Source organism: Sturnus vulgaris, chromosome 12 (genome assembly GCF_052056855.1).
Source record: "Sturnus vulgaris isolate bStuVul1 chromosome 12, bStuVul1.hap1, whole genome shotgun sequence".
NCBI lineage: Eukaryota > Metazoa > Chordata > Aves > Passeriformes > Sturnidae > Sturnus > Sturnus vulgaris.
In genome coordinates, this window is record NC_142254.1 from 14,465,850 (window position 1) to 14,493,829 (window position 27,980).

The window sequence follows — 27,980 nt, forward strand, 5'->3', positions numbered from 1 at the left end:
CTTGCTTTCCTGGTCCAGGCATCACATATGTAGGCAGCCCTGTCTCTATGGTCTGAATCTTTCTGCCATGTTTCCCTCTTCCTGCCGTTGCCCTCTTTGCCTGTTTCTCACTTCCCTGTAGAATGCTTCTGTAATTGGAGAGCTGCTCCTGAATCACTGAGTTTGAACTACAGCTGCCAAACATCCCTTGTATTTGGAATTTCTGTCAGTTTAACAGTAGAAACAGGATGCAAGTACTTGACTGTAAATTGGCAGTAAGTAGAGACAAGACGATGTTTTTGGCACTGGATTGGGGGTGGAGGGGGGAAAGCCACTTCCTTTCGGTTAGGTGAAGTGACCAGGAAAGTTATCAGGAAAAAACTTGGACACAGAACGTGGTTTTTGAGTTTGGCTTTTTTTTTTTTTGTTCTCCTTTTTTTTTTTTTTTTTCTCCTGACTCACTTCCCTGTGCAGAAGGCAGAGCTTCTTTAGTACTGCCAACACCTGACCTTTTCCACTGCTTCCTTAAATATTGAAGGACTAGTTGATCTGAAGCAACCTACCTTAAAGACATCACCTTGTACTATGTAGACTGGCCTTCTTTAATTTCTGGTGGCTGCCTTCCAGGCTTTGTAAGATGCCTTTGAAGGATAAATTGTAAACTTGTGTATGAACGTGGTGTGGTACATTCTCCTTGGTATCCAAGGCAGATCAGTAATGGATTTATGGTCTGTTCTGTTTTAGGACATGGAGCCTCACTGTATTCATGGAGTACTGCTTCTAGTTGAAAGAGATCTGACTTTTCGGATGGAGAAGCCACCAGCAGGACAGGTAATGGAACTATTTATCTGGGATTTGCTGGGCCACTCTTGATATCCTTTATTTAATTCTCCAGGCAGTAAATTCCTTGTCATTGATGTATGTTAATTCTCACATGAAATTTCTGTAGGTGTCCTCTGTGTTTTGTGGCTGTGGTCTCTGCAGCTGTGATATTTATTGGGTTGTAGTGTTTATGTGAGCTGAACAGATCCCTGTCATGCTCTGTTTATTGCCGTGTCCATCAGTGACATTTGTGCCACAATTACGTCAGTCTGCTGGGGGCTCAAAACACAGGGGCTTGTTGGGAACATGGGTAAGTGTATGGAGGAGCACTGCACAATTAGCTAGAGAGGCTTTTTATGTTCTCCCATTAACAAGGGGGAAATGCGTGGTCAGGAAGAGATCACGTTATGCTAAATCCTGAACTCTACCTTTGAGGGTGCTTGTTGCTTTCCTGGATTTTGCATTTCTTCTGTTTCCTCTCCTCATACCTGTTGCTGCCAGTGGCTGAGAGAGATCTGCAAGAAGGGGAAGATGAGATGGGCATTTGTGTGAGGTTCCCTTTGTAGCTTGAATATCTGGAAAGACCAACAGGAGGGAAAGTTACCACAACATCACTGAACTCACCCGCTGGAAGTAAAACTGTTTTGGTATTCTATAGCTCTATAAGAAATGTAGGCTCCCAGCTACTCTGTGGTGGGTGAACAGAGGATCAGGCTTCATCCTCGTCCTCTTCCTGTGTTCCAAGACTGTTGCAAGCTACAAGAATGGACTGAAATTTTGTGCCTGCTGAAACTCTGTAGGTTTCAGAGTAGGCCAGGAGATCCCTTTTGGCTTCTGTGGATGAAGATGTTGTGACAGGCATCAGTTTTGCTGTGTGTGTGGTGTGGTGTCCCAAAAGGCTGAAAATAACAAATGCTAATAGTCCATTTCCTTATTGCCCCCATGTGGAAGAATTTGGAGTCAGAATGGGGGCTGCAGGCATGCAGGGAGAGCTACGGAAGACAAATACATTTAACAAACACAAAGAGTGTAGGAGGGAACAGAGGAAAGGCTAATAAACACATGGGTATGCAGGAGGAATTGGAAGCATCATCACAATTTTGTAAGGAGGTAGAAACTTCACACTGTGTATGTGGGGGAGTTAAATGCCTGCACCTGAATTTATGTCTGGGCTGGCTTCCATGTACCTGCAGGAGCACTTGTTGCTCTGGTGAGTGTGAGGTCCTACAGTTACCTGTGTCAAGATCCAATAAACTCTTGGAGCAAATAGCTGCTGTGATGAGTGGAGAGTTGAGGGCAGGGTAGAGGCTGCTCTGTTAGACTCTTTTTCTAGGAAGTGAGATGGGGAAGCTGGGGGCTGGATTTAACCTCCCAGATTCTCCAAACAGATGCAAATCGCAGCACAACTGTGGGAACATATGAGGGAGTTGCTCTGCTTACACCAGGAGGTACTGGCTCTGGAGAAGGCTGCCTGCTGCCAGACTTCCATCACAGATGTTCTGCCTGGTGAAACAGCATGTTGTGGCCTGCATTCCTTCAGGGTTCGCCCACTGAGCTGTTCAACAAGCTGCTCTAAGATTGAATTGGGTATTTTTTTCCCCTTCATATTGTAGTGATGATATTGCAGCTACACCCTGCATGCTGTGCTTCTGTGCAAGATAGATAAAAAATTATGGATTCTGCATTTTTATTACCTTCCCCTCCTCCTCCAGTACTCACACCCTAATACAAGTGTGCTTTTTTCTTTTCCTTTCTATTCCTGTGCAGTTTGAACTTCTCACCTCCATGAAATCCCTCCATAAGCACATAGACAGCTCACAGCTGCCTCTAGAGCTGGATGGGACCTTCCCATACTGCCACCAGGACTGGCTAAGCTTCCGCAGGGTGAGTAGGATGTATTGTGTGCCTTGGTGTCTGGGAGAAGCAGTGGCATGGTAACAGATGGGAACAAGAGGAACCTGTCAACAGCTGAACATACAAGCATTAAAAGACAATGTTCCTGTAAAGCTGTGAATGCAAATGAATCTCTGGTATCAAAAAAAATGCTAATACTGTCTTCATAAGATGGGTACACACTGTGGTCTCTTGGCATGACTGCAGGAACTAAAATTTTATTTTTTTTACTCATCTGCTGGAACTGCATTAATTCTTTATATTCTTTCTTGCCTTCAAAATATGCTGAAATCTGAAATGGAATCCTGTTTTGTTGTGATATGCAGTGGCTCTCGAGTTAGACAGGAGGACAGACATCTGAAGCTAATCTCAGGAGAAGGTGTTAGTATCATGTTGCCATTGGACTAACAATGAAGAACTTGAGTATAATAACGAGTTAAATCTTTTTGGTTTTGGAGCAAGTTCCCCAGAGCAAGCTGTTATCTCCTTGGTAATATTTGCAGTGCTTGCATGAGTGAGACTTGGAAGCTCTGGATAATGAGTTCGGAATTCTTCTTCCCGGAGTATCTTTGACTTGCAAGCAGCAGGGTATGTGCAGACTGCCAGAAGCCTGCAGAGGTAGCATCCATGGTACACCAATACCCAGCTCTGTGTGCACTTGTGCTGTGGAGGGAGTCTGAGTGCTGTCGACCACGTGCTTGCTGAATCTTTAAAAGCTCTATTGAATTATTTGGCACACCAAGAGTAGACAGGATCAAATCTCTCTAAATCTGCACACAAGCTGGCTGTCTTCACATTGAGTTTGCTCACCCTGGTGGTTGATAGAATTGTCACCTCAGCTTCCAGAGGATCCAGTGGTCTTTTGGCTCTGACCTTGCTACTCAGAGTGCTGTGTGGCACAGTGCAACACTTGAATCAGATTAAGATATCACTGATAACACTGCTGTGCTGCTGGTGGCAGGCTTCAGAAGATAGGCTTGGCATGTGCCAAATGTTAACTTATTTTTTCCAACTTACTTTGGAACCTTTTTTTTTTTTTAACTTTCATCTAAAAGTACTTGTATGAACCTGTGTTGATGCAGTAGAGGTACAGAGGCCTAATCTTGGTGCCTAGGATTGACCTTGAGAAGTTGAAATTTATTTGGCAGTGATCAAGGAGCGAAACTTTGCAAGAAGTTATGGATTAGTTTAATGGACAGAGTTGAGAATACCTTGAGAGCTGAGGTGCTCTGTGTGTGCAGAAGGTTAATTCTTGAAGGAAGGACCATAATATCAGGCTGCTTCTTGTCTTAGCATGTAAAACATTACCAAAGGGAGTTAGTATGGGAATAATTCTGTATGGAAAGCCTGTTTATACTGTGTGTGATAATGACCCATGTGCTCAGCTTCTTTAGCTCTGCAGCTATGTGGCAAAAAGCATTTATTTCCTGTCTCAGTGATCTCACCTGCATCCTGCCTGCTAATCTCTCACTGCTGGCTGTGTTCCAGCACTCCAGGGGAGGAGGGAGTTCAGTAAAGATTCAAACAGCTGCTTTTTTGTTTTGTTTTAAACATGGTTATTTTGGAATAACTGTTTCTCTCTTCTTCTCATTTAAGTGGCTAGAGGGTGGTATCTTGACAGTATTCAGGCTTTAGATCATTAACTTTTCTAAAAAATAATGTCTCATGAACCCTTATGAAACGTCTGGACATTTTTTTGTTTGTTTTTCTCCCTGTTTCCCCCCACCCTGAAGAGAGGAAGAATTTCAAGTTTGTCCATAGGTTAAGGTGCTTAATTTTGGAAGATTCCCAGTTTCCTAATTTTTAAATTACACTACTTTTAACACGAAGAGAAATGATTTAAAGTAGAAAAATTCCAAGTACTTGTTTTATCTTTAGTTTGTCTGAAATTCATGCAGTATGATTCATCTTCATGGAAAATTACAAGAAATGCTAGTAGAAGAATGTGAGACATAAGTGGATTGGGTTTTTTTAGTTTTTTTCTGTAAAGCATGACCCATCCAAGCCATGAGTATGCAGGTTTCTAAGGTCTGCATAGAGGCCTCGGTTTAGTGTGGTGCATCTGAACCCTCTGATGGGACTCTCTTTGCTGATAGTCTCAGTGAATGATATATTGAACCCTTGGGTTGGTATGTTTGATCCTCTCTTGATTTTTGTACTTCTAAGCTTCTGCAAGCTCAGAAGACCTTTTCCTGTCAGCTGTGAGACCATAATCTCTGCCTTGGTCCTTTCTTCTTGTAGAAACTGGAATACTTACTACAACGATGCCATGGTGTTTGTGCCTTCCTCCAGGGAGCTATTAATAAAGTGGAATCTGCAAAATTACCAGAAAAGGCTGAGGTAAGCATGTCCCTCACCTTGGATCAGAGGTGGACCTGAAACAGAAGAGAGCATGAGGCTGGATAGCTGCAGAAAAGCTGTGGCTTTGAATTTGCAAGCTGTAGTAGCAGGGTGTTTCCAGTGTTAGTAGAAGCTAATCCAAATGAAGTGATAGAGGCTTCAGTGGGTCTGGAAGCTCATTGTCAGATTCCTCAGTGTCACCAAGGAGGTCTCTCCAGCTGGGCTTGTTGCTGATGGGTGTTTGCTCCAGCATTGGGGTGCATTCTCAGCAACTCCAGAGCTCTGTAGCTGGTACAAACTTTGGTGTGCTGGGTGCACAGCAGCTGCCTTGGGCTGTGCCACATCAGGTCAGCTTGAGGCCTGGAATAAAACTAGGTGACAGCTTAGTTCTGTGCTGTGGTTGCAGCTCTGCTGCCTCCAGTACACAAGTTGGGAAGTGGGCAAGAAGGGGAAGGGACAAAGACCAAGCCTATGTGGTCACTAATTTTCTATTTCTTCTCTTGAGAAGCTGCTGTACCCCTGACATGGTAGGGAATTGCTGCCAGCTCTGCACTGAGGGTCCCAGTAGTAAATCATGGAGGATGTGGAAGTTGCCTTCCTGCACACATCTGTGTATCCACAAACCCTTCATGGTCATCTTGTCCCAAGGCTTGGAGCCATGCAGGTTCAGACTCTCAGAACAGTAGGAGCTAGGTGCTGGAAAGCTTATTTCTTCGATTCCCACCAAATGAATGGAACAACAGTGATGGGAATGAGTCACAATTTTAGCCTGGTGGGGAAGGTATCAGGAGCATAAGGAGCACAGTTTAGGCTGAAGAGAAATAGCTGTAGGAACCAACCTCCCCTTTTCCTAGAGTTGTGTTTGGGTGTGTTTTGGTTTAGGTGCTGGTTTTTGCCTGTTTCCTCGTTGCCTGTAGGTTGCAGTAACTGCTCACCTCACTCTTGTGATCCCTCCAGGATGCAGCTGTGCTGCTGAGGAATTCAAGGCAGTTGATGAAAAATGTTCTTGAAGATGCAAGTTTGGTCAAGGTGCAGCAGGAGGGTGGAGCGATCCTGGCCAGACTGGGGAAGGAGGAGTCTTGTGTCACCCTTACCCAAGACTACAGGTGAGCCCCCAGAATGGGAGGAGATGGAGATGAGCAAAAAGCAGGTGCTGGGAGTCTCCTTGAGCTGCCCCATCATTGGTGCAGGCTGGAGAACAGCTTTGTGTAGCAAGGAATTATATTGAACCAGCAAAGGTAAAAAATGTAATTTTTGTAATTTTTTTTTTAAAGAGAATTTTACTCTCATCTTGATTGCTTCTTCCCCAGTCAAAAAACTAGTCCAGGGGGATTCACTTACATGGTTCAACTTCCTTTTTCAAGCCAAATCAGGCTTATCTTCTGTAGCGTAGAGAGAGTTGGATATTTTGGGTACCTCTAAAACACAAGCCTTAATTGATACCAGTGATGAATGTTTAGGTACAGGCCATTATCTCTGTGTGATTTCCTAAGGCACTCCTTGTGCAAGGGGATTTCCAAGGACCTTAGCTGGGAGGAATGCTTGCTGGCTGCAGCAGGCTCTGATCTCCTTTCACAGTGGTACAGTTTGCACAAACACTCACTGCCCATTTGCAGGGCTGGTATGAGAAGCGGGGACTGAGGGAGCCCAGCTGTTTGACATCCCCAGGGCGTTGCACAACTTGTGTTTGTGCTGTTAAAACACCTGAAGCCTATCAGCATGAGAAGGCCTCTGTGTTATGTGCTGTGCAAACAACAAGGTAGATAGGCAGCCTTTGCACCCAGGAGCTTCCAGCCCAGTGTGAGATAAGCGCTGGCCTGTGGGTGCAGATGAGGGTGCAGGGGGCGGCATGGTGGTGTGGAATAGCTCTGTGCATCCACAGCCTTGCTCTGGTTCAGCTCTGTGTTGCCATCACAAGCTGGGAGGTTTGAAGGGAGGGAATGAAGAGAAGATAACAAAGTAGTTATGGAATATCTCAACCAAACACTGTGGAAAGAACATTTCTCTTTTGAAATTCAGCAAATGGATGACAGTGCAAGTTGCTACCTGTTACTGGAAGAAGAGGATTGACACTTTGGTGCAGAGAGAGGAGCATGAGGACAGGCTGTGTAACTGTTTCTGTTCCCTGCTTGCTCTGACTCCTGTCAGGGGCTCTGGCAGACTATGCAGACACAGTTCTCTTGCTGAACTGGTGAAGTAATCTTGATGCAATTTTGGATTGAATTACTACAGTATAATCTTTTCATTCTCACATGACATGAGAAGCACAATAAGGCGGGTTTTTGTGCTTTGTTTTGTTTCGGTTTTTTATTATTACTTACTTTATTTTAAGCAACACAGCAACTTTAGAGGCCTAGGAGAATGGGGAGAATGTGCATGAGTTTTACGTTTTGGTTTTAAACTAAGCCTGTGTTTTTGTGCAGGGAAATGATCAACTTTGAAACCTGATCTGACAGAGGCCCTAAGGATAATTTACTGCTTTGATTACTTTAGCAAGGGCAGGGATGGGGGATACACACAGAATTCTTTGATTGTACAGTGTTTGAGTGCATTCTGAAGCTGTGTAGCATGTTCTCTGCTTAATTCAGATTATATTCATTGCCTGCCAACGTGAAAGGAGATTGTATGCCATGGCTCAAATATATGTGGCTCTTTCCAGCTTGAGGAGCATAAATGAATATAGCAGGAGAAAGTTATTCATTTCTAGGCTGTGGAGTAGTTGCAGAAGCTAAAATCCATGAAGTATTTTAATTTTCAACTAACTTGAGGCAGAGGACTCTAGAAGTCCACTCTTCTTTGTTCCAGGATCCCTTCAAATGAGGAAGAAGGCTCTATCCCTTGGCTAGAGAACTCTATATAAGGCACTGTTAATTTTGAGTCCTTCATGGCTTTGCACTTACTCCTTCTTTCCTATCTGATGCACAGATATTAAAGGTTCTAAGCTCTGCTAATACTGTAAAAGTTATGATTTTCAAAGGCTTCTTTAATAGATACAATCAAAGCAGGATAGAGACAAAATATTATAATTGGCCAGCTAAGCTGGCATAGAGTGGCTGTTGATGTATGTAGGTCCAATATTTGATTTTTAACTAGTGGTGTGTGAAAAAGAAACAGGACTGCCTTTGTGTATGCACTCAGCAGGGCTTGTGGTACTGCTGTTCTAAACTTTGAATTGTAAAATCTTGATCAATGCTTAACAGCCCAATTCCACACCCATTCTCCCAATACTTGAAATAAATTATTTACAAAAGCAAGTCAAATGGCTTTACTCTTCTAAGTCACGTTTTGGCTCTTCTGTCTCTCACGTGTCCCATTGTTGGGACGTTGTCCCACGTTTTCTATTGTCTCGTGTGGCACAAAAGTTTGATAAAACAGAGTCATGACTGCCAGGACTTATTAGTCATAAGTGGAGGCCAGTTGTGAGCAGGTGACAGTCTGAATATGCAGGAATTACATATAAATAGAGAAGACAATTTAAAAAACAGTTTTCTGGAATTTTGGCTACACTTAATTAAAATATGCCAATGACAAGTAGAGAACTAAAGGTAAAATAGTGATTTTTTTTTTTTTTTTTTTTTTAAGAATAAAGATGACAAACCTACCTGCACCTTCACCTTGGGATTAACCAAGCAAGGGATTGACTCGCTTTATTTTTCAGGTGATACATTTTTCTAGCTGTCACAGATGTCTTTCTTGCTCTTTTGTGGTTTCATGTGGAAAAAGAACACCAGGAGCTGGTAAGAATGGAGATAGATGAACCCTTCTGAAAATGCCTGACCACAGGTTGGAGATAATAAGTTAAAGCAGGCAAGGAAGCAGGCATGTAGTAGTGCAATCACATGATATCTGCCAAATACCTTTTAAAAGCACACAGCAAACAAGAATTGCTTTAGTCTTTCTTTAGTAATGGAACTCTTCCTGCGGGATTGGTTGTGGAACCTTCTCTGCTCTCTCTGCCCTCCTGGAGAGCAGAGATGCCCTTTGTAGTGTTTTGTGGCACAGAGCAGTGGAATCACATTGCTGCTCAAGTCTGACCTGGGATTTGTGAGGCTTTGCTAAGCCACAGGTTCGTTCCTGCAAAAGTGGAGCTCATTCCATCAAAGATATGGGCATGCAGGAGGGATGTGTTGTGCTCCATCTATTTGTTTCTCTAACAGATGATTTTAGAGCTTCCAGGAGTCTCTCCTGGGTGGTCTCATCCTGAGGTGCTGTAGCACCACAGCAGTGGCTTTGACCAGTTAAGTTCTCACATTGTGAGCTGACCAGGAGTCCTCATACTCCTTTCTCCACCAGGTACCCCTGTAAAAGATAGCCTTGCCCATCCACAAAAGGAAAGACAGACTTCTCCAAGCAGCCTGTCTGGAATTCTGCCTTTTCTCTGCTCAGGAAGGAGGAGCTCAGTCACCAGAATACACATCCTGCAGGCAGCTCATTGCCTTGGCTTAGAGGCTGTGGTGTGCTCAGCTGATCCCTCTGAGATGTCCCACCTCCAGCAAGACCAGGCTGAATGTGGCCTGGACTTGGTGTGGGTGTGGCACTGATGAGCCAGTGTCTTTGTGGCGCCTCTTTAAGTGCTGTAATGATAGGGCTGGCCACCCAAAGGTGCAGGGGGACTGCTGGAGGTGGCATTGCCACTTGCTCACTGTTGTGGATTTAAAGCCAGCACATTTGCCTTCACACCATCCACTGTGCTGAAGGCTCAGTGCTTCTCCTGGTCTGTTAGCTGAACTCTTCGAGGTTTTGGTGTCCCAGTCTTTCTGGAGATTGAAGTGCAGAGCTGTTAGCATAGCTGAAGTTCCTCTTGGTGAGTGTGGCCAAATGGCACAGACAACTCCGTCACTTCAATGCTGTTAATACTTCTTTTCGCACTTTCAAACATGAATTTTTTAATAATCACAGTATTTTTAATAAGGTACATAGAGTTGGTTAGCAGGTGTAGCTTTGGCTTCTGGCTGTCTAGGTTAACTGACCTGTAGCTTGCAGGCAACTCACTGAGCCAGCTGTGAAAGGTGGACAGATGTGTTGCTGCTTCTGCAGTGGATGTCAAAAACTTACTGTTTATGATGGAAATGTCAGAGAAGCTCCCAGAAGCCAGGCAGCAGCAGTGGGAGATCCTGCTGAAGTGAGGCTGTGATGAGGGGCTGGGCAGCAAGGTCAGAATCCTTTTAACCTTGTATTTAGCCAGGTGTTTTTCACTGTTGTTCTCATCATTGCTATTCTTCCAATGTAGCCAAGAGTTGGAAATGTGTGCCTAGACAAGTGCCCAGTGAATGCCTTTCGTCCTGCAGATGTGTTATGAGTCACAAGTAGAGTAAAGAAGGTGTAACCATTTTATATTAATATATAGATGGTTTATACTAGTTTAACCAAAATGCACCTGCCTGGCTCTACCATGAACCTGTGTTCTCACTGTGGCATGGGAGTGGGGTTGTGTCATGCTCTGCTGGGTGATGGGCAAGATATTCCAAAGGCTAGAGGTGATAGCTGAAAGGAGAAGAACCTCAGATAGTGAAGGAACTATCATGTTGAATACTTGGCTCAGTGCAACATGGAACCAGAAAAAGCTTAATCTCTTCCCCCAAGCTCCTCATCTGAAAAGAATCTGTGCTTGCAAGCTGTGAATAAGCAGCTTATAAATAGATGGAGGAGTGAATTCTCCTTTGTTTGCAGAAGGCAGTATAGTTAGTCTCTGTATTTTGAGGGTGGAGTGGCTAGAGCCAAGATCTGGTTTTGTGAGCTGGCTATTTTTAGTGTGGCTTGGTGATCTAGTTGGAAGCCCTGGGTGGGGACCTGAGCTGAGCAGAGGTAATGGACAGTACAGAGCAGATTTCCTGAGCAGCAGCTGCCAGGTTCCTGATGCTGGACCTGACTCAATTACAGTGACAAAGAGGGTGATCTTACAGCTGAAAGCCTCCATAGTTCTTGTTCTGGCTTCCACACACACTGCTGAGGTAGTCTTGGGTCTATTTGAAGCTGTGGCCAGTTAACAGGGCAGTGGGGTGTAGCTGTGTGGTGCTGTGGTGCTGCAGACCTCATGTTTGTGGGTCTTCAGCAGGGCTCTTGCTACTAGCAACTCCTGGGATGTTCAAAGGCCTGCATGTGCCATTCTGCAAAGTGGTGGATGAGCTCCCTGTGGAAGTAAGCCTGGATAATGTACAGGCTCTCTACCCCCTGCCAAAGGACTGCACAGCACCGTCTGAAGCCTGGGGAGAGTCAGAGGGACTAAACTGATCATCCAAAATGTGGAACAAGTCGGGAGCAAGGTTAAGGGGTAGATAGACGTCTGGTGTATAAGTCCCAGTTTGGGCAGACTGAAATGGCTGGGCTCCGTGGTGTGTAAGGTTGTGTGTGTGTGCACTGTCAAACTGACAGCTGCTGCCAAAGGCTGGTGGTCATAGCCAGGCAACTTACGCTGGGAAATCCTTCCTGGAGGCATTATTGTCTTCTGCCATTCCCTTCCTGCTTTAGAGATGTGTGTCTTCTGTGGCTCTGTGTGTTTGTACATGCTTCAGAGGATGGTAATGTCCCTCTCACTGATGGCAGCTGAACTCGTGCCTGCTCATTGTCTTGCCTCTCTGGGAGCTTTGGGAGCCTCTCATGCTACTGCTTGCCACAGTGTGCCCTCCTAACGTAATCTGCAAGAGGCAGCTCTCATTGCAGGGTCCTTTCCACATTCCTCCTGTGGACCTAAAACCTCCATCTTGGGACAAGATGTATGCTCAGTATACCTTTGAAGCCAGATGAAAAAGTGTGCTTAAATTCTGGCCTCTAAGGCTGCCACAAGACGCCTCTGCGCTGTTGCTGGTGACACAGAAGGTGCTGATGAGCATTAAGCCTTTGGCCGAGCACGGGTAGCAGTGCTCTTCCCTGGCCTTATTTGTTTGTGTCGGGTGGAGGGAGGAGCACAGATCGACATTTCTACCCAAACACACACTGTGCTACTTGGTATTCATTTTGGTTACAGTCTAACCTGTTCCCTCTGTTTGCGTGGTGGTTTTAGCCGGGTAAAAAGCACTTACGCTCGCATTAAACAAATCTCGTTGCTCCACACATAAAGGAGAGTGGAGCTGGGGCTGTTGTCATTCTGAGTGTGTGAAGTGCTGTGAGACGTCAATTGTGGCCTTTGCAGAGAGCTAAAAGATTGCAGAGTTCTGTCTAGGTAAGTTTGCATTGTCCTCTTGGGCTTTTTTAGGAGATGGTTTCCCTCAGCTCCCTTTCTGGTTTTTATTTTCTGCAGTCTTATGTCCTAAATCTTCTTGGATTCAGTGAGAATTTACCCAGAAGACTCCAGTTTTGCTTGTTTTTGTTTGCAATGCTTGTCATGCCAACAGGGCATTAGGTAATTAATGACACACACTGTTTTATCTCTTTAAAAATATTATGGAAAAAATTGCAAAAAGTTTCCAGTATAGGATGTTAACTGAACTGCCTGACATTCCTGCCTCAGCCCTGGCTATCCCACAAGCACCATTTTTTAATATAATTGTGTTGGGGTAGATACTTCTGTTGCTGGGCTGGTTAATAGCACAGTTCCTGCTGTTTTATGGATAATAGTCCTGGAAGTGGGCAAAAAGACATATTGGTGAAAGAGAGATGACTTTAAATGAGTGTGTATGTATTTGAACAGGGCATCTTGAAAGCCTAGTGGTCCCAGCTTCAGGAACAAAGCTCTTAGACTGGTACATTTGACCAGGATATAAAGTATAAATATAAGCAGGTAATACATAATGCACATTAGACAAGGTTTTTAGGTAGAAATTGTTTACAGCTGGTATAAAACCACATCTTGAGGCTTAGTGTTCCCAGAATGGTATTTCCAAATCCTACCCAAGGCTCCACTGCACAGGGAACTTTCCCCATAAGCAGGATACTTGTTGGTTTGGGATTTCTTATAATGTTTTTTTTTCCAGTCACTTTTATAGGTCTTACTGGGATTTAAAATCAACCAGAGTCTGAACACAGTTTTATTGTAACTGAATGCATGCCAGACAGGCAAAAGAAACAAAGGTCATATCTTGAGACTATGCTTGGACACTTGTTTAACTGTGTGCGTTGATCCCTTGGCTTTTAAAGGGATTTCTGTGTGTATTTCTGCTAAAAACACATTTAAACGAACTGTGCTCCAGAAGAGAATTCTCTTGGCAGTTGTGGTCTCCAGTGCATTGTATTAATTGGGTGGTTTGCTCCCAGGTCAGGTAACCTAGTGAGGAGGGATTCAGTCAGGTCTGTGGTCTCAGCTAGATCCACTGCTCTCATCCTCAATGGGAACAGGCATCCCACAGGCAACCACAGGTTTGGTGTTTGACCTCTGATCCTTTGTAAGGACACTTCAGGTTTCTAAAAAATGTACCCAGTTCCTCAGCTACTTTTATCAGGGAATTGAAACCACCATGCCTAATTGTGTGCTGCAGAGAATAATTAGTTTATTTAGCTGTATCTGCTTTAGCTCCACCATGGCTGGTTTGAATTGTAGCCTCAGCTGCATGTGGAGCTCTCAGCTCAAAGAGCAGGACTGTGTATTTGAGATTGACCTCATTTTATGGGATCATAAATATGGCACTTATGTAGGTTGCTACCAAAATGCAGTAATGACCAAGAATGACATTTCTCATCCTGCAAAATGTCCCTCAGGAACACTGGACTGTCCCTGCAGACCTGGAAGCATTTTTTTCCAGAAGCATTGCTCAGGATGTTTTAAGTGACTTGTAGCCAAGGTATCAGCACACATGATCTAGGTGATGTCCTTGGACTAATTCATCCTTTAAACCTCTTAGTTTTCAGATCCTATTCGTTTTCTGCTGCAACCTGTAGGGGCATCCACAAGGGAAGTTCAGCACCAAGAGCCAGAGACTAGATGAGGCTAAATGTTGTAACATCTGACTGTGTTTCTTCTAAATTACAGAATAAATCAGATTAAGAATATCTGATTTTCCCAGGACAAGTTAGCTGCCCTATGCTTGCCCAAACCTCATCGCATACACTACCAAAATGTAGTATTTCCTTCCATCCATGAATTTTTGCGGTTTTGAAATTGACCAAGACTGGTCAGAGGATGAACTCTTGATCCCAGTCCTTTTGTTAGATCTGCTGTTTTTGCTGTTTGTCAAAGCACTTCTTGAAGGGGCAGACAGGAAGGTGCAGAATAGTGATGGTTCTGCTGCACCCTTCCCTGTGCTCTCCTGTTTGCATCTCACAGACATGGGTAGGCATGGCTCAGGCAGTACCTGCTTCTGCGACTCTGCTGCATGTTTCTTATATGGCCATCTATTTTTTGAAAGCAAAACAGGTTATTTTTGCTTAGAAAAGTAAAGTGTAACTCTCCAAGGCTGGCTTTTTTTTTGAAGAATGGATTCAGACAAAAATGGTCTTTCTAAATTATAGGTTTAAAATTACCCTACCATTATACAACAGCTTGGCACTTCTCCAGAAAACTGAAGATGTTTGGAACCTTTTCCATTGAAATAATAATTGCCCAATGAAAACAGGATTTGGGGAAACATAAACTGACATCAAGCTACTCCTTTTTGCTATAAATTATATTGACTCTGCACTATTGCAAAATTGCTTTTGATGATTTGACCATGGAAGAATGTAGTGAAAGACTCTTATTACCACACTCCCATGTGCAGGGAAATTGCAATGCATCCACACAAATCTGAGCTGAGCTGAGACTTTCCACTGACTTCAAACAACTCTACCTTTTGTGCTCAGAGTTGCACAGGCCACTATTAAAATAACCTTTAAAGTCCTTAACAACCAGGTGTTTCCTTTGTGTGCCAGGATGGAAGTCACTTTTTTCTTCAACCAAATTTTCAATATTTGGTTTGTTTACTCCAAGCTGCCATGAAGGTACTGAGGGACAGGAATTAAAAACTTCTAAGTCTGAAGCTGAAAAAGGAATAGATATTTGTGTGAAGTATCATTTTCCCCATAAAACTCTGTTTACTAGTGTACTGGAAATCATTTAGGAAGTTTTTAAGATCTAGATCAGCAAATGGGGGTGTGTGGGTGTGTAAATAGATAAACAGATGTACAGAGGTTTGGGAGAACAGGCTTAATGCCCAGTGGGTCCTCTCTGTGAGCACTGAAGTGCCCAAGTGAATCGAAAAAACAAACTTTCCCATGGACTGTGAGCAATTTCTTTGTTTGACTCATTTTGCCTACCTACTTTATGCTACAGCATGGAGAGGCTTATATTTTCCTCTGTGTAAGAGAGTAAAAGATGGATGTTAGTCAGAGAGCCTGTCCAGCTGGTAAAAGTGAACTGTCAGGGGCTGACAACGTATGAATGGAGTTACCTTGGAGATGTAACAGAAGACCAACAACTAGATGTTGAGGTTTTAATGAATGCCTGCCAAGCGAGGCAGAACGTGTGAAAACAGCGTGGCTGGTCCTTGGAACAAAGAGCTGGAGTGCTGGAGGAACTCACAGAGGAGCAGGAATGGTGTGAGGCCACACCTGAAGTTGTTTGGGGACTCTGAGCCCAGAGGAGCTGTTCAGAAATATTTTTTCTGTGCGTGTTGTTTGCAGTCGCTCAGGAAATCATTGGCAGGACCATGAGAAGGAGCAGCCTTAGAGTGTTGAATTGTGGCTGATAAGGGCATCAATAGCCTGCTGCAAGCATTCACAGAGGAAAAAAATGACTTAAATGACAAGAGTAAGGGATTTTGGCTTATATAACCCCAAACAGCCCAACTTACTGATAAGAGTTAATTCCCAGCCTTCTTCTGAACTGAATTCCCTATCTAGTCCCTGCCTATAGCATAAACTCCTAAATGCCTCCTAGACTGACTTCAGGTAAGTTTGAGATGCTTGTGGATCAGTAAAGCAAAGGTTTTCTGTGTGTCTTCAGTGACAGGATGTCACTTTTAGTACCATTGAATCAGCTGAGATGGAGGGAATATGGCTGATGTGCATAGATGTGTACATTCTGTACGTCTGTAGCTGCTGCATTATTTACCAAGGTATGTATTTTATTATTATATCCAGTGGGGCAAAGGGCTCACTTCTAAACTGGGACTCCCTTCCACCTTCTGCAAATGCACATAAAGGCTTGGTTGGACTGAGATCTTCACAGGCAGGATAACTCCTTTTGTGGAAGGAATGTGTGGGGCCAGAAGTGTTGTTTGGGGTGGATTTTTCTCAGTTCTTTAGTTTAGTTACTCACGCCCCTTCTCCTGAAATGAATTCCTTGGACTTTAGTTGGTGGGCCAGCGGGAGTACTCTATTGCTGCAGTTTTGAACCTGAATTTTCCTGGAGTGATTTGCTGGTTGTAAGGCAAGCACTGGTCTCAAGTAGGCTCCAAGAGACTGGTCTTTTCCACAATGGCACAGTGAATTGGCCTCTTTATACAGTGACCTTGTAGTATGCCTATTTCTGGTTAAAAAAAAAATTGGAATGTGGGTTTTGCTAGCTTTTTAAAATAATCATTTCCTATTGCTCTGCCTTGAGGGTAATTTTTCCCCTCCCCATAGTTTCAGTGTTGTCTTCAGGAAGGCCTGTGTTTTGTAACTTTGGGAAATATGCTGTCTGCTCTGCTGGAATCTGTAATATTTGTTAGGCCTTGCAGCCCAGGTTGCTACTGACTCCAGTCAACAAAAACTACTCAGACATAAAACAACGGGGGGTTATTTCCTCTGTCAGGTATGGGAAGGGGCAGAGTGGGACTTCCTGGCTTCTGTCCCCATGTCAGATCATACTCTGTGCTAGGCCAGGCAGTGCTAGAGCTGGAGCCCTTGTCCCAGGTCCCTGTGCCATCAGGTTGCCATCTGACCATACGTGTGAAGTGCAGAAGCCGTGGTTGCTCGCTTTGTCACTGGCTTGGGTGGATGTAAGGACTCCTATTACAGAAAGGTCTAGCAGGTCAATCTGGCTTGTTGATGAGTGCCATCAAAGAAGTAACATCAACACCAGAGTGATTTCCATGGAAGCTCAGGGAAAGGTTGGAAAAATATTTTGTCGCATGAGGGGGTAATTGAAAATGTTTGCATATAACAGCATGGAATGCCTGAAGTTATAGGTGCTCGATTGTCCGTGCCAGCGGGAGGAAGAGTGTTTGCTGTATCCATGTGTTTTCCTGAGTGGGTGAGAGCATTCATGCCAGCAGGGATTTCAGCCCTGTGGGAGTGAGGCTGAAGGGTGTCTGCCTGTCTGGCCATCAGTATGCTGGAGACTTACTCAGAAAAGGGGACTTGACAGATACGCTCTGCTGCACAAAACTGAGCAGCATTAATGGTGTTGCCAAATTTAACTTGCAGCCATCGTCCAAACTGTTTCTCATTAGCTGTCCCAGCTGTGTCACTGCTGCTGACGGGAACTGGCCTCCACAACCTGCTCTGTAAACACTTTCCAGAGCTCAGCTTGGACAATGATTATGACTCTGCTGCTGTGAGTTTTCTGGGTTGGATCTGGGCCTGTCCGTAGGAAAGGATTACAAAACAGAAGGCTCATATCATCACGGTTTGTTTATGGCGGTTTTGGGAAACTCCAGGGCAGTGCTACAGCTCAGATCTTTCCATTGAAGCCTGCAGATTCTCTGTGGAGAACCTGTCTGCTCTGCACTGCAGTAGCACTGATCTTAGTCCAGAAACTATTTGGATATTTTTGGCTGCACTTTGGAGAAATTCATTTAGTCTAATGGCATTTCAAAGAGGAAAAACAAAAGTATCTAAGAGCCTGAGGTTTGAGAAGTTGGCTGTTGCACACTGGGTGGAATTCTGAATGGAAAAATAGTGTGGATTTCTGCTATGCAGAGCTAGTTGTCCAGACCTATGGCGCTACCTCGTGTCAATTAAAACTACAGGATGGCTGCTGCTAAAGGCTCATATTTGGTCACATTTCACAGGTTCAAGATTGCCTGTAAACCCAGACAGAAATAAACGTGTGCTGAACTGTTTTGAATTATATTCCATTAGCAATATTAGCTACCTATTTTGCAACTGCTTTAGATAATTTTAATAATATGATAAAAAAGCCACACTCTAATAAGTCAAAAGGTTGTAAGACAATGAAAGGAAAATTGGTTTAGGTACAGGAGATGACCAGGCAGCTGAACATGCCAGTGTAGAGCACAGCTGAAGGAGGCTGTAGTGTTTTTTTGTAGCTGTCTCTTGAGCCCATTGCAGCGGGGGAAATCTAGAAGTAGAAGAAATACAAGAAGAATAAGCTTGAATGCTTTTCTGTCTCCTGGATCCCATCTGTAATTTACCCAAGCCTGTGCTGGAGAGGTGTTACACACATCTGAAAGGAGCTTGCTAATACTCATCAACTTGCCAAGACCATGGTTGCAGCATCTGAGGGTACTGAGCTCCATCCTGGACCCCTCCATGCTTGCCTGTGTGCTGTGGGCAGGCTGTCAGGGAGAGTGCCTGCTGGGCTTTGGTCAGCATGGCTGCCTGTGGAAGGTAGGGAGCTCAGTCTATTAATCTCTTCAATATAACACTGTAAAATCTGGTTTCTCCTGGCACTGAGTTGTTGCACACTTTGCATTTTTGTTTGGCTGGTGGAAATCCTGAGAGTAAGTGGGGCACCAGGCACTTAATACTGTTGTTGTCACTCAGGAGAGATTTGCTTGTTAGTGGTGGCTTATTTACCTAATTAAATTCAAATGATGGTTTTAGATGCTGAAACTGCTTGACCCTGTGTTTTGTGAAAATCCATTGATGCAACAATCTATGTTTATGAAAAACTGAAAGTGTGTGTGAGAAATACAATATGTCTTGCAAGGAGCCTGGCTGGGAGGAGATGCTCTTGTCCTTCCTGTCAGGTTATTTGGGGTCAGAGTGGTGAATCATGGTAATGTGCAAGGAGCAGCAGTATTCTCTTCTGTTCTCCATATGGAGATGGCTAGTGTGGGTCCCACGGGGAGGATGACTGGAGTGCAGTTGTTGGCCAGGTTGTATTTGCATGAAGTGCTGGGGGAAGGACCTAATGCAAAACCCTTGACCAGACCTGTGTCCCTTTGCAGAGATGCTCTCGATGCTGCCAGCGTGCTTTATAATCAAGTTGATGAGGGCGTTCACCGACTGGTGATGCTGTCAAACAAGCGCATCCAGGAACTGGAGCTGGTGATGGAGTTTGAGAAAGTGGAAGAGTGTTTTAAGGAGGTAAGGCCTACCTGTCAGTTCCAGTGACTGCTGCCCTCTGACTGTGTGTTCCACAGCAGGTACTGGGCCTGTTGATCGTTGTGTGAATGTGTACAATGATGCTTGATGCATAAAAAGAACAACTGAACATAAGAATTTGAGATAGAGTTTCAGCAGTGCTGAGAATCAAGTCACTTATTTCCCTGGTATCTCTTGATGCCAGGTGAAAGTCTCCTGACTTCTCTCTAGGTGTGGATCAGTCAAACCCCATCTGTGAAGTGGCTCATAGGTAACCAGTGCACTTGGAGGCTGGGTGTCTTTTTGGACCCTCTCAGCGAGACTGTTGATGAGGCATTCTTCATACTTCACCTTGAGAACCAGCAGAGCGATGACAACAAGCTGATAATAAGTCTGTGTGTCTCGTTTGGGCTGTAGCTCCTGCAGGGTTTGCTGGCATCCTGTTGCTGAATATCCCTGCCCCACACTGGCTGCCCATCCCTGTCATGTAGTCTGTTGTTTAGATTCCTGTACTACTGTTCTCAGGTCCCTGACGTCTGATAAGTCCAAGCACACTCCTTCCCTTCTGGGTGCAGCACCAAGCACACTCGGTTTGCCTTTGGGTGCAGCCCTCTACATGGACTCCAGGAAGGGAACAGCCTCTTGTCCCTAGCCCAAGAGCCATGCTCAGCCTCCCAATCCCTGCACTTCTGTAGAACCATCAACTTCCCTTCATTTAATGCTTGTTGAAACTCCTGACAGCCATGGGATAACTGAAGCAAATAGGCGCTGGCTTTCAGAAAGACCTTTGAAACCTGTAACCATGTTGACAGAGGACCTCAAAAAGTCATAAAGCAGCTCAGATCTGAGCATCCTACAAGAGCTGATCAGTCCTTTCAGTGTTGCAGATCCTAGATGTTCCATATTGCAGATCTCTAAGCCTGAACTCAACCTCGAGATCATGGAATTGCATGGTCTCCTGTCCTGTAACTTGTCAACAATGAGAAGCTTATGTGTCCTTAAAAATCAGTCTTAGGATCAGTTTCACCATTGTTCCTCTGGCATTCTGAGCTCCTCTCCTCTAGTGGGAACTGGATTTGCAAAGGAGGCTGTAGCCTACCTAGTGTTTTCACAGGCCAAGGTGGATCTGGGAGTTTTTAATGACTTCCCATTTGGAGGTAGACACTTGGACGCCATGCAGGATGTGTTCAGGACAAGAAGTGTGTTGCAAGAACCTGGTAGAGATTCTTGTTAAACACACAGGTTCTTAATACCAAATGAAAAATGCACGAAAGCAAGCACTGGAACCTGTTTCTGCTTTAAGCTGAACTTTTTTGTTGAATTGAGTAATACTCAAATGCTCCTGGCTTACTTTGCTTGCAGATCTCCAATGATGGCAGCAGCTGCTCCTGCTGTTAAGCCTGCCTGGGAGCTCTAGGCAGCAGCAGTGTGCCCCTCTGTGGTACTGAGAACCCACCACCATCTCTTCCTTTTGCCAGTGAGCTTGCTCCTTGTAACCTTCTCACAGTCTGCAAAACTAGGAATTTGTCCTTGACTATGGGGTCGAGTTGGGATATGGATTCAGGTGACAGAGAAAACAGGATGTGTAGGCGTTAGGAAGCACTTAGTCTGTCCCTTCCCTCAGGTGCACCTTTGCCTGGAGCATTGCAGACAAGTTTACCAGCCTGTTTTTAAAACCTAGTGATGATGGAGATGCTGTGTTATCCTGCCTGGCCTCCTATGACTGCTTTGCTCTTAGGATGCTGTTGTTAGTCAGTCCTCTGCCTGTCTTCGAGGATATGGGCTGATAACTGCAGCAGTAGCTGAGCTCCACTGAGGAACACACAGTTACTGCTCAGATTTGTGGAGAGCTGTCTTCAAAAAAACAGTGGCTGAGAGTCCCAGAGAACCATGAAACATTGCAGATGGGGAGAATTTATCAATACATTCACACTGACATAGTTCATGTCCTGCCAGTCAGAAAAGGGAAGTAATGTAGGAAATCTGGCAGCAAGGAGATTTGATCCCAGTTAGGGGTAACAATAACAGGAACGTCAGGCCAGTCTGTTGTAGAGCTTGCCTTAGACCATGGCTCACCCCAAAACAGAGCCCAGGCAGCCACTTGCCCTGTTTATGCCTGAGGCTAGTGAGCAATAGCAGGCAGAGCTTTTCAATTACTCTGTAACCTGAAGTGGAAAAACTCTTAGCAGGAGGCTCAGACTGAAATGCCAGAATGGGGGGAAGAAGTCTACACACATTCTTTCCAGTAATGAAATGACCAGCATTATGAGAGCAGTTCCTTGCTCTTTCCACATAAAGGCCTATGTTGGTGAGTAGCACAGGGTGACTAACAAGCGAGGCTTATCCCTTTTCTTCTAGGTCAGCAGTTGGATTGAGAATGTTGGCAGAAAACGGCTAAAGGAAACTGTCAACCTGGATGATTCTTTGGAGATGCTGCTTCAAGCACAAAAGCAGTTCAAAGAGTTTGATCTTGTTGCCAGTGTAAGTGTTGTTGGATTGGAAAATTATATTGTCCAGCATCTGAGTTGGTAGCATGTGTGTCTTGTATGTGCTCAGCCAAATGCATGATGCTAAGAGGGTTCATCACCAAGGTGTGTGTCATTCCATTCTGCTGCATAGTATCCCTGCTCTGCTTTTGCAGACAAAGCCACTAGCTCAGCACTTAGTAGATGGCATTTACCAGTCTTGGGGAAAATAACTACTGGAATGAAAGATGGATTTTTTTGTTCCTCTTTTGATGTGCTTATAACATTGCCTTTTATGATCCTAATTGAGCCATAGTCTTGCTGTGTAGGGCTTTACAAGCTGCTATGTGATGAGTGTAAATTGTAAGAGATCAGGCTCCAGAATTCTACTGTAGACAAAGACACCCTGCTTATGTGATTTGAACCTTAAAAACTGGTCTAATTAGCCCTAGCTATTAGTGACCTTGAAGACTACTTACTGTTGATTCCAGGTCTCTGTCCTCATAAGAAATTCCTTTTTGTTTTCAGGAATATTGCAAAAGAGGACAAGAAGCATTAAAGAAGATGAATCAATGGGAAGACTTTTCCTTTGTGGATGTACATTCTTATAGGGTAAAGCTGCAGACCTACGAAGATCAGCTGGAGGAGTTCTGCACCCAGCTGGATGAAACAAGGCACCGAGTCTGTGAAACAGTCAGGCTGTATGAATTCTTTGACAAGGTAAGACAAGCCATCTGCTGCACAGAGGAAGGTATAAAAAGTCTGCTTGGACTCAGTCCAGTGCTAGATTATTTATGAAAGGTGTGAAATGTAGTATTTGCTCCATCAGGGAGCTAGATCTGTAACATGCAGCAGTCCCCTCATGCTCATGTGTCTGCAGTGATTTTTTTCAAGTCAGTATGTGGGAGAAGGGGTGGGTGTGTCTTTCAGAAAATGTCCACATCTGTTAAGCATAGAGGTTTTCTGCTCTCTGAGCTGGAGCTTTTTAACCCCTTTCATGGCCACAGTGGGCAGAAGATTATGGCAGTGCTGGCTTTGATGACAAGGGCCAAGAGATGGGCTGATTGGATCCAGTCTTGGCCACCATGCCAGGGTAGGCTGCCTGCATTTTCATGCTATATCCTTACACACTGGCAAATTCAGCCTGTTGACCCATCAGGAGTAGCACCCTGCTCTTCAGTCCTAAATACAGCCCAGCTCCTCCCATGTGGAGGCCTGCATGAGGAAAGGGAGCACCAGAATGGAGAACTAAGAAATGTGGCTGAGGGAATGAGGGATCCCTGGATCATCAGAGGATCTGGGAAGCAGGAGGAGAGGTTGTGTGTGGTGACTGTGCTGAGTGCCTGACCTTCCCACCTGTTTGGTTTAGTGCAAATGCACCCATTTAGCAGATCTGCAGTTGGATTTGGTGTTCTATAATTTCTAAAGGTGCAGATGAATAAGCAGTAGGATTTTCTCAGTGCGTTTTAAAACACAGCTTTGGCAAGAACAGAGGGCCAGAGAGCCTGTGCTCCATTTATTCCACACTTGTACAAACATTGGGTTTTGAAGTTCTCAAATTCCAGAAAGAATAGATTCTAAAAGTTAAGCTGGAACAGATGTAGGTGCCACTTAGTTGCTGTCTCTGAGCTGCCTTGGCAGCCAGAAGTGCTCAGGGAAGGAGGGAGGAAATTCAGCTAAACGTGAAAACATGGAAAAGCATCCTGTGTGTGGCAGGAAAGTGGAGAAGGCAGCTCAGAACACTGCTGTCTGGGCAATGAGGATTGAGTTTGTTTGGTGGTGCTCTGCAGGTCTTCTTTGGCTCATCTCTGCAGTTTGCTGTGCAGGTGGGGGACCCTTTTGCTGTGGAAATGTGTAAATTTTTTTTCACCCCAATGGAGAGAGAAGTGCCTCCCATGGCATAGGAGAATGGGAAGAACCTGTGCTTTTCTACCTCACTGAACGGAGATGTTCAGGGGCTGCTCTGGTACTTGAGCACCCCTTGCCATCATGGGAGATCCTGGGAAGGGTTTTCTCATGTTTCTTCTGATAAATTGAGGCCTACAAAAGCACCAAGCCTTGTTTGGCATATTGACAGTTCTGCAGCCAAGCCAAACATTGGTTATATGTGAACCCTTCCAGCCAGAGCTGGAAGTGTCTGGAGTTCAAATGTGGACTGCAGCACGTGATCATAGAACCATACAATGGTTTGAGCTTGAAGGGATTTTAAATGAATCATCCAGTTCCAACTTCCTTGCTACAGGCAAGGATGCTCCCCACTAGACCAGGTTGCTACAAGCCCCCATTCTGGTGTTGAACACTTACAGGGATGGGGCAACCATAGTTTCTCTGGACAACCTGTGCCAGGGCCTCACCACCTTCACAGGGAAGAATTCCATTCTAATATCCAATCTAATCCTGCCCTCTGTCAGTTTGAAGCTATACTCTTGTTGTTTCACTCCATGCCCTTGTCCAGAGTCCCTCTCCAGCTCTCTTGGAGCCCCTTCAGGTTCTGCAAGGTGTTCTAAGGTCTCCCCAAAGTTTCCAGCCTGCTCAGTGCTCTGTTCAGGCATCGAAATTACATTGTGCTGGTAGCTCCTAGGCTGCCAGGAGAGTTGGATGTGACTCTATAGAAGTATGTTCCTCCAAAGCCTTTTCAGAGCCTGGGTCATTTCTAGGAACACAAATGCTACATAGACCCCAACGGTGGCCCATTAATTTTCTGAGGTCATTGCAGCTTCTTTTTGGTGGATAAAAACTCCAGGGTGCAGTCCTTGGCAGCAGCAGCCCTCTTGGTTGTGCCTTTCATGCTGCACAGCCCCAGTGAAAAGGACATGATAGTGGCACAGTGTGTGTAACACTGCTTTGTGTGGAGGAGAGGCAGCTGGCCCAGGGAGGGAGGAGGATTTTGATCTCACTGGTTTCAGTAGAGCTATAAACAATTCTGGTGGTGTAAATACACCATGTGTACATTGTGAATCAGTGGCCAACCGAAACCAGGAGTGTAGGGGGATACATCCTGCAGCTGTAGGATCAGTGCAGAAATTGCTGCACAGCATGAAAGTTCTTTCAGTGCCTATGAGTTTGATCTTGATCTCCAGAATGCTTTCTGCCTTCCCAAAGCAAAGTTAGTGGCATGGTCTGGGAGGTGGGGGATAAGCAGAAGATTTTATCTAAACTGATTTCACTGTCTTCTGATACTGAGCTGCTTTTGACCTTCCTGCAGTGATCTTGTCAGTGCCTGCCTAACTCCCCTCTCTCTTCCCTAATATCTGAGGGGATACAGCAGGAGCAGGAGTCTACAATAAGCAGTGTCCTTGATTTTCCTTCTGGTAAAGAGCCTGCAGAGTGCCAAACCCCAGGATTTGGGGAAGAAGCCCAAGGATGCGTAAGCAATGTACACTATGGTAATGAGCTGGCAAGCTCAAATCTCCAAACATCTCAGCATGCACCAAGAGGATCACAGTGTTCATCCCTCACGTACCTCGCTGCCTACTGGGAATGGGAAGCTCTGCTGTGCTGGCCCTCCTGCATGTGGTGGGCCAGTGTTTTGTAGGGCACAGCCAGACAGGCTGTGGGACAGGACAGCATAACCCCATATGCCCCATCAAGATGCTTTGTTTTTTCACTGTTTGGCAGTTCCTGAAGGCCTGTCAGAGCTCCTTGCAATGAGGCAGGCTGAGCTGGGCCAGACCACAGGGAGCTTGCACATGGGCTGGCAGGGTTCCCTTCCCAAAGACGTGACTGGTGCCAAGCTGGATGTTTCCATTTGTCCCCGCTTCCTTTGCGGCAGGAGCCCTTGGTGCCTGGCAGGGGGTGGATGATGGCTGGGCTGAGGCAGAAGGGACAGTGAAGGAAGCTGCTTTCCCCACCTCTGACTGTGGGCTGGAGGATTGTTTTTCTGTACCACAAAGTCAGTGTGGGCATATTCGGGGACCTGCCATCTCCCTGTGGCTTGAAGCCTGGTTTGGCCACTATCCCTTGTTTACTCAGTTCCAAGACTGTGTTGGGATCTGGCACCATACAGTGCTTTGGGGTAAAACTGGGCAGCTGAACAAGCAAGGGTATGTATGATGTACCAAAAGCATTGATGTCTGTTTTATTTTGGGGGTCCTGCAAGGACAGTTGCCAGTATCCTTTTCTCCTGCTCTCTATCCTGGCTTCACCATAACACTGCCATGAGTACACCATCAAGACCAGGAACAGCTACAGCAAGTCTTCCTCTCCTTCTTTATCTCATTAGCCTTCATATTTTTTCCTTCCTCATGCTATCTCTGGGTGAATTATTTCCCAGAATACTCTTATATACCATGTTGTTGACTTTACCATAATTGAATTGCAATTTACCTGGACGGCAGGTTTGACATGGCCCATGTGAGAGCTGTGCACTCTATCAGGACTGAGCACCTTACTTGCAGCAGCATGTCCAGTAAACCAGAGAACACAGGACAGTCTCTGTCAGGCCTGGGATGACCAATCCTGCTGAAGGTCGGGAGTGAAGGTGCATGATCCTCGCTGGCACAAGTGGAAGAAAGCACTGACCCAACCAGAACAGGCAGCATCCCATTGCAGGCTCAGCACCTGCATACCCCGTGGCCGTGTGGTGATGTGGTGCCCAGAGCTGACCTGCCTGTATCATTACAGGAGGGCCTGAGGCAGCTCCAGGGGCTTTTTCCTGCTTCTCAGGATGTTGTGCAAGATGATGCCTCATTGGTGCTCAGGGAAAGTATGGTCATTGCCCTGCCATAGCTTCTGGGTCTCTTGCAGCTTGAGCTCTTGCCTTTATGTTTGCTTTCTGAGGGAAGCTGTTCAGCTTCAGTTCTCACTGCTCAGAATTGGTGGAGCAAGGCAGGTTGAGAAATGGTAGGGTTTTTCATAGTGGGATTTCTTGAGGCTGTGTTCCACAAGCTATTCCTTTAGTGATGTTCTCTGTCTGCCTTCCTTGGATCTTTTCTCTCAAAGGACCCCTCACCATCAGCCTCTGCTGATTCTTGTTCCTCAGTTGTCTGTCTTTTTTCTGCTGTCCACAAGGAGCTGCTGCTTCTGACTTCTGAATGGAGTGGGCAGAATATTGCCCAACCCCTCTCCATCTGTGTTTTCATCTCCAGGAATGGGTTACCTGTGCTCATAGGTGGATCTGCCCCCACAGTGGGTTCTCCTGTGCTCTCCTCCTCAGCCACTTTGTTCTTTGTGGCTTAGAAAACAAAGCCTTTGGCAAGTGAAGGAGGTGCCTGCCCTTCCTGGGGGAGGGCCAGCTGGCCTGCATTTGATTATGGCAGTGCCTCCTCATCCCTCCCCATTGTCCTTGCTGCTGTAGGAATGCCAGCCTTTTTGCGCTCCATCCCGTGAGCAAGTGTTGCTGCTCTGGGGCCCGAAGAAGGGCTGGGGCCCTTCTTCCCATCGCTCTCGCCTCTCTGCACATCTCCATGCACCTTTCCCTGCAAGTCGCAATCGCCCCATCCCAGCTCCGGCAGCAGACGGACCCAGCAAACCCTCTTGTAAGTACCAAGTGTGCGGCGGCCCGGCTGACGTGTGAGCTGTACTGATATTGTTTGGAAACAATGTAGAGAAGGCTTTTCACTCGGTTGCTTGTGCGTGTCTGTGTGCATCCAGCATGAATCAGAGTGCTTTGTGTGCGGCTTTTGTGCGCTCAGACAGAGCCCCGTGGGCTGCGGGCATCTTTGCAGGGTCCCTCTGAATCCCCTCTGTCTGTAGCAGAGCAGCGCCTGTCCCTCTTTCTCTTTATTAGAAGTTATTGCATGATCATTTCAGTGGGCATAATTTAGAAGTTGCAGTGGGGGCTGGGTGCTGCAGCCTGGATGTATATGCAGAGCAGGTGGTACCTCTCAGCCTCCAGGATTTCAGTGAAATGTTGTGAGCAGTACAGGAGCGGGTTGCTCTCCTGGACTGTTCCAGTGTTTGCTGGGTTCCTGCCCCCCAGCTTGACTGAAACCTGCTGGCACAGCGCTCCCAGTTTCCAGAGGTGGATCTGATCTTAGATTTGTCAGCAGAAATTCGGAGTATGCTAAATAAGTTGCCTTCCACATATGTTATCTCTGACTTCTCCCCAAAACTTTCAGAACAGAGACCTGCTGATTCCTTGTTTTCTGCTGTGTTTCTTTTCTGATTATGTACCAGATACAATTTTGCAGATAAATGTTTTGAGGGAAAAATGTCTCTTCCAGGTGATAAATTATTGATGTTTCTTTTTTCTTAGCCTTTGATGAAAAAAAGGAGGATTGTGAATGCTGATCTGTGGGAAGCTGGAAAGAATCCTGGTCTTTGCAACCTAAAAGTGTGATTTTTCTGTAGCAGTCTGTTTGGCACAGTTTGAGAAGTAAATTTACTGAAAGGGTGCTATGATTCCCTGCCCTGGGAATGTGCTTGGAAGAGTGCAGA

General features: G+C 45.4%; 1 protein-coding gene across 5 annotated transcripts in view; it reads left to right on the top strand.

Annotated features, from left to right (window-relative positions):
- Positions 1–27,980, top strand: part of PLEKHG4 (pleckstrin homology and RhoGEF domain containing G4) — an 85,241-nt gene that overhangs the window by 36,238 nt on the left and 21,023 nt on the right. For all 5 annotated transcript variants that reach the window (XM_088171963.1, XM_014880711.2, XM_014880712.2 and 2 more), the window contains exons 7-13: positions 724–810; positions 2,569–2,685; positions 4,936–5,034; positions 5,992–6,140; positions 19,002–19,140; positions 21,496–21,618; positions 22,131–22,322. In XM_088171963.1, coding sequence (XP_088028089.1) covers positions 724–810; positions 2,569–2,685; positions 4,936–5,034; positions 5,992–6,140; positions 19,002–19,140; positions 21,496–21,618; positions 22,131–22,322 — 906 coding nt within the window. The remainder of the gene's footprint in view (positions 1–723; positions 811–2,568; positions 2,686–4,935; positions 5,035–5,991; positions 6,141–19,001; positions 19,141–21,495; positions 21,619–22,130; positions 22,323–27,980) is intronic.